This window comes from Olea europaea, unplaced genomic scaffold, assembly GCF_002742605.1.
Source record: "Olea europaea var. sylvestris unplaced genomic scaffold, O_europaea_v1 scaffold2032, whole genome shotgun sequence".
Classification (NCBI taxonomy): domain Eukaryota; kingdom Viridiplantae; phylum Streptophyta; class Magnoliopsida; order Lamiales; family Oleaceae; genus Olea; species Olea europaea.
The window spans coordinates 7,361-13,684 of record NW_019238219.1 but is presented as its reverse complement, the minus strand read 5'-3'; the positions used below and the strand labels follow the sequence as shown (position 1 = coordinate 13,684).

The window sequence follows — 6,324 nt, the reverse complement described above, 5'->3', positions numbered from 1 at the left end:
TTCTTCTTTTTTTCTTAAGCAAGGAGAAATAATAAATAAATAAAAGCGCGTTTAGTGCCGCTAAACGAAATTTCGTGCAGATTGAAGAAAGTCAAATTCATTTGGCGGGTCGATACATACCACCACACGACATTACTCCTGTTATTATAATTTATTTCATCTTATTATTTTATTTATTTCCATAATTATTTCAACATATTATTATTTTTCTTAATGAGTGAGAATAGCATTGGCAATTGGCATGCACGACGTGATTCATGTTCGATTTGTGCACAAAAATTTGGTGCTGCCAATTGTAGCCCTGTAACTAGTACCAAGTGATGATTCTATTCAAATGTTTTTTTGTTAACTGTGTTTTTATGGTATGTTTGACAAATTAAATTGAACTAATACTAATAAATTAAAAAATATCTTGCTGAGTTTGGAGTACAAATACGTATGTATGGATTGTGAAGGAATGGTAAGGCTTCTATTTTTGTTTCTATTTCTTATAGAAGACCATTTTTAAAAAGTTATTTATGTCAGCTTTCTATAAAATATTTTTTTAGATAAATAAAGAACTTCAAAAAAATTATTCAAACTAGTATCTTAATTTCAGAAGTAGTTTTTGACTTTTAAAACGTTGTGTCAAACATGCCTTAGTAGTGTTTTGTTCATTCTTAATAATCCAGGGGAGTTTCAAAATAATCTTTTACGTTTGATTTTCTTTGTTTTAACGAAGTCATATTCTACTGGCTGAAAAAAGTAAATATATACAGTGGACTAAGAATAATCTTTGTTAGATGTTGCATTTGAATTGGTTTGTTTTCATAGTCAACTATGTAATTCGCATCTAGAATACAACCTGGCAGTGGCACCACCTTTTTTCTACCATATAAACAAACGATCTCATGGTAATGACAATATTCAGAAACTAATAGAGCTCAAAAATGGCCATCAAGCTTTCTTTTTTCATATTCTTGATTTCCTTCTTCTTTCTCGTCGCCAACATCTCGGCAATCCCCTCCGATGGAATAAACAAGTGGTGCGACAAAACCCCGTACCCTGAACCGTGCAAATATTTAATGAATCACGGTTCACGACGTTTTGTACCTAAACAAAAGTCCGATTTCAGAAAAATGGCTATTGAATTAGCCATGGAACGTGCACTCAAAGCCCAGGTTCATACTAAAGAACTTGGGGTTAAGTGCGGAAACGAGCGAGAGAAAGCTGCTTGGGCTGATTGTTTGGAGCTATATGAAAGCACTATTGAGCAGCTTAACAAAACCATAGACCCTAACGCCAAATGTACAGATTTTGATGCTCAAACGTAGCTCAGTACCGCGTTGACAAACCTCGAGACATGTCGAACGGGGTTTATGGAGCTCAGTGTTTCGGATTTCATGCTGCCTTTGATGTCGAATAATGTGTCAAAATTGATATGCAACACTTTGGCTCTTGGAAATAATGGAACTATCGATAAGGAAACCTATTACGGATTTCCTACTTGGGTTAAACCAGGAGACAGGAAGCTGTTGCAAACATCGTCCATTAGGCCCACCCTCGTGGTGGCTCAGGATGGGTCTGGGAACTACCGGACCATTAAGGCTGCCCTTGATGCTGCAGTAAGAAGGAGTGGCAGTGAAAGATTCGTTATATATGTGAAACGAGGGGTTTATCGGGAGAATTTAGAGATTGGCAATAAATTGAAGAATATCATGTTGGTTGGCGATGGAATGAAATACACTATTATCACTGGCAGTAGAAGTGTTGGCGGAGGCTCCACCACCTTCAATTCGGCAACCGTCGGTAAGTTCCTCCTCTCGTCCACCTCACCCACCTGTGTTCAACTTCTTCACGTAAAAGCTTAAAGCCTTAGATTGTTAAAGAGATGACAACTTACTTCTTTATGTTTTGCTTTCAATATATCCGTCACAATATTCGTTTTTTCATCAACAGTTCAAAATTTGTAGATTTTTTTTTTACACACACAGGAAAAATAAAAAAGAAAAAATTCTTTGAAACTTCAACGCCCCGTCCCTCCACCGGCCACCACACCTACTTAAAACTTGCTTTGATTTTCTTTCCTGAGGTCTTCGGATTTCAGTTTATACAATTATCATATAATGTTTCAATTCCAAATACTTGACAAAAATGATGAATCATTTCACATTGAAATTCTTCTAGAAGCACAAATCTTCTGCTTGAAAATTAAGAGTCAATTTTCATATCTATCGAAATGAATAATAAAACAAAATAATCTTATATTTCTTGTAGGGTTATATGCTTTTCATAAAACATGGTTAGTTCTCATTAAATTCATGGCTCATCAGCTGTCACCGGCGAAGGATTCATAGTTCGTGGCATCACCTTCCGAAACACTGTCGGCCCACAGAACCACCAAGCTGTAGCGCTCCGCTCTGGCTCCGACCTCTCCGTCTTTTACCGCTGCAGCTTCGAAGGATACCAAGACACTCTTTACGTCCACTCCCAACGCCAATTCTACAAGGAATGCTACATATATGGAACAGTAGATTTCATCTTCGGAAATGCAGCAGCAGTACTTCAAAACTGCATGATATACGCAAGAAGGCCTATGGATAAACAGAAAAACACCATTACAGCACAAGGCCGGACGGATCCGAACCAGAACACCGGAATTTCAATCCATAACTCACTCGTAATGGCTGCAGCCGATCTTGTGCCAGCGTTGAGTTCGTTTAGAACCTTCTTGAGAAGGCCCTGGAAGCAATATTCACGTACAGTTTTTCTTCAAACGTACATGGATTCATTGGTGGATCCAAAAGGGTGGCTGGAGCGGGATGGTAATTTTGCTCTGAATACATTGTACTATGGAGAATATAGAAACTCTGGCCCAGGTTCTGCCACCACCAGGCGAGTCAGGTGGCGAGGCTACCGTGTTATAACTAGTTCAACTGAGGCATCAAGGTTCACAGCGGCAAATTTTATTGCTGGCCGGTCATGGCTGCCAGCAACCAATGTGCCATTCACTGCCGGCCTATAAATTGATCTTGTTCAGTTGTGCATGACTTTTCGATTGTACGTTGTATTCTTTATTCTTTCGATTGTCAATTTTCAGCAATTTCCCATGATGTGTATAATTGATTGTATAATCTAATAATAAACATTGATTTCTTCAATAAAATGGGCTTGAGATGGACTCTATCCCCAAAAAGTTAGAAGAGTTAAATTCTTCATATGTGAAACTTCTTGTATGTACTTTCTCAACAATCTCTTTGAGTGGAATACAGCATCTCGATCCCTCAACCAATAATCTGTTGTCCATCCCTCAAATCAGAAAGCATCACATGATCCATCCATTCTTAACTTTTGTGATGAAAGCTAATCATATCGTCCACAAATGATTGGATATTCATCATGCCTAAACTGTGGCATAGCTACCACTTATTGGATTTGGAGTTCCATGCTAAAAAGTTAACCTAATATCCAAAGTAGCTCAATATCTCAACAAGCTCAAGATCATTCTTATATCTAGTCTATGTGAAACTTTTATTTGCACCGTTCTCGAAAGTGGTTTGCATTTTATAATTGTCTCAGCATTTTATATTCTAAAATACAAGATCCACAGTCTAAAAGCACAACCCACAAAAAATAAAGTTGTTTTAATGAGTTGTAGCCTAAAAAGGGTCTTCTATAGCCTGCAGAAATTAATACATATGATGCAGTAAAGATATCTACATGCACAAATTCTATACAAGAGACAATGTTATCAGCACATTTCATCTTAATTCACTGATATTGATCTAGATCTTGCCATAGATTTAGTAATTGACTGATGACCTTGCTTAATAGTTGAAATTCTGGTCTCAATAGATTTGAGCAGAATCATGAACCTTTTAATAGATTTTTTGCAGGTCTCCCACATGTCCTTCGATGTCTCCAAAAACATACAAGAATCACTTGCTTCAGGCATCATAGCGTCCAACAAACATGACATCACCATAGAATCATCTTCATCCCAGCCTTACAGTTCCAAGGAGATGACTCAATTTGCCCTTCCCTTTTTACAAAAGTTCAAACTTTTTCCATTCAAAAGATAGCCTGGTTGAATATGGTAATATCTGGGTTACATCAGACATGATAAAGACCAGATGAAAATAGAAAGAAAGAAAGAAAGAAAGAAAGAAAGGAATAAAAACATAATTTCTGTGCTCAAAACATTTCAAGTTCACGATTAGCAATGAAGGCCGAAAGATTAAAAAAAAAAAAAACAAAAAGACAAAAAAACTTGAAGAACGATATTACGAAACAATGCAGCCCAGAAAAACAATTCAATTCCCAGATATTTGTAAGAAGCTCTCCAACACCATCTGAAAACATGGGAATAATATTTTCTATTTCAACAATTGGAAGACTACAGATATTTTCTATTTCAACAATTGTATGACATACAGAATATTTAAACGCTAACTAGTTATACATCACATATTTACAAGGTCAAAACCTGAGCATTCATCTGAAGAAAACAATAAAGAATAGTTGGTAGCATGCACCTGGTCTTCATGCTAAATAATGATTACAGGCACACCTATAAAGACTATAAATTGATTAGACAGAACAATCACAAAGTAAAGCAATGTGAAGTCTAAATACCAGAAGACACTAAGTGATTAACTTCTGAAGGTATTGCTCCGTGTTCAATAACCTGCACATAATCAGCAAGCACAATGATGACAGCAATAGTGAACTAAACCCCAGCTTTCTCACTATTCATTTGTCCAGGAAGCCTATTCATAAACCTCTGGATACGATTGCTTCCAAATTTTCTTTTCTTGAGCATCAAATAATGCACAATAGAAGCTTCGTCCCACTTGTTATCTTTGTGTAAAATGGAAATCAACCAGTGAAGGTTATAATTGCAAGGAATATAACCATGAGCAAGCATATCTTTCACACATCCTCAATGCATTAACACTAGATTGATTAGCACAAAACCAACTAAGCAAATTTCGTATATCAATTTCAAAGGTAAAAACCCTCTTTTCTGCATTGTATGTGATAGTGATAATGCATCAAATAGCCTTCTAGCCTTAATAAGGCCTCTTTTTAAATTGTTATACAGTAACTGATCTGGATCAAAACCACTAGCATTCGTTTTATTAAACAAGCCAACAGCAAGATTAGTTCCCCAAACTGGATATGGCCATCAATCAGGATCGTGAAAGTCACCTGCTTAGGTTGCACTCCCTATCTTTGCATTCTATGGGTGGGAAATTTGACTCTGCTTTTATCAAGGAATTATATGCAGAAAGTAAAGGCAAGAGACCTGGACTCGCCATCTTATCTATACAGAGAAAAGCAGAGTCAAGTTTCCCGCCCATACACAATGCAATCATGTAGATACAAAATGCAGTATCAGCTAAGCAAGACTGGCTTCTGGCAATGTCCTCCAGCAGACACTCAGTTTCAAGCATCATATTGTCTGCACATTTATGTTCCATGTAGCTAGGAATAATTGAAAGTTCAATCTCGTATGCCCTTGTGTCAATTGCCTGCAAAATTGTAAGGGATACATGCACCTCATCCCCTTTTGGATGATTCTTGGCAAGGGTAAAGAAAAGCACATGGTCAGGAATAATCCCACTGCCCAGCATCAGGAGATAGACGGTCTACTCACTCGAACCTTTGTTCCTTGCAAAGTGCACTGATTCAGGCTATGTAACAATGCACACTGGGGGCTATATTGCACTGGAGCATGTAGTTCAAGAGCTCAGTTACAATCAACTTTCTTGTCCTTGCAGTATTTGCTAATCATGATTTGGTAAGTTACCATGTTAGGCTTCAATCCACAATTCACCTTCTTCTTATACAACAACCAAGCTTTGTCAAACAAACCCAAGTGCACAAACCCATGAATCAATGTATTATAGGTGTAGTTATCTGGCTCACAACCCACCTTAAGCATTCTCAGAAACAAACTCATAGCAGTCTTCATTTTCCTGCTATTCCAATGCCCATAATTTAGAAAGTGTACATAACTTTATCCATTGAAAGATCATAAGACTCCATTCCCACACTCAACTTCTCAGCCACCTCAACCCATCCTCGCTTGCAAAACTCAAAGATTAACAATTTGTACAAGTGAACTGTTGGTGGGACCCCTCGATCCATCATCACGTCAAACACATGAAGAGCCTCATACAAGTACCCCATCAAACACAAACCATCCACCAACCTAATATAAGATGTGTAATTGAGCATAAAGTCACCAACCCTAGTAAGGCAATCATTGCCCTCCAAGACTCTATTTTGTCCACAAAATCCTCTGATTATAGCATCGCACGCCCCAATACATGGTCGATA

General features: G+C 37.5%; 1 protein-coding gene and 1 pseudogene across 1 annotated transcript; one reads left to right on the top strand and one right to left on the bottom strand.

Moving 5' to 3' along the window:
• Window positions 1–800: 800 nt before the first annotated feature.
• Window positions 801–3,167, top strand: LOC111379778 (annotated as a pseudogene).
• A 392-nt stretch (window positions 3,168–3,559) lies between these two features.
• LOC111379769 (pentatricopeptide repeat-containing protein At5g62370-like) lies at window positions 3,560–6,317 on the bottom strand. The gene is made up of 2 exons (XM_023003209.1): window positions 5,735–6,317; window positions 3,560–5,630 (listed from the first exon to the last, which is right to left on the bottom strand). Exons 1-2 carry the CDS (start codon window positions 5,954–5,956, stop codon window positions 5,187–5,189), a joined length of 666 nt encoding a protein of 221 aa, XP_022858977.1. The 5' UTR covers window positions 5,957–6,317; the 3' UTR covers window positions 3,560–5,186.
• Window positions 6,318–6,324: the final 7 nt, after the last annotated feature.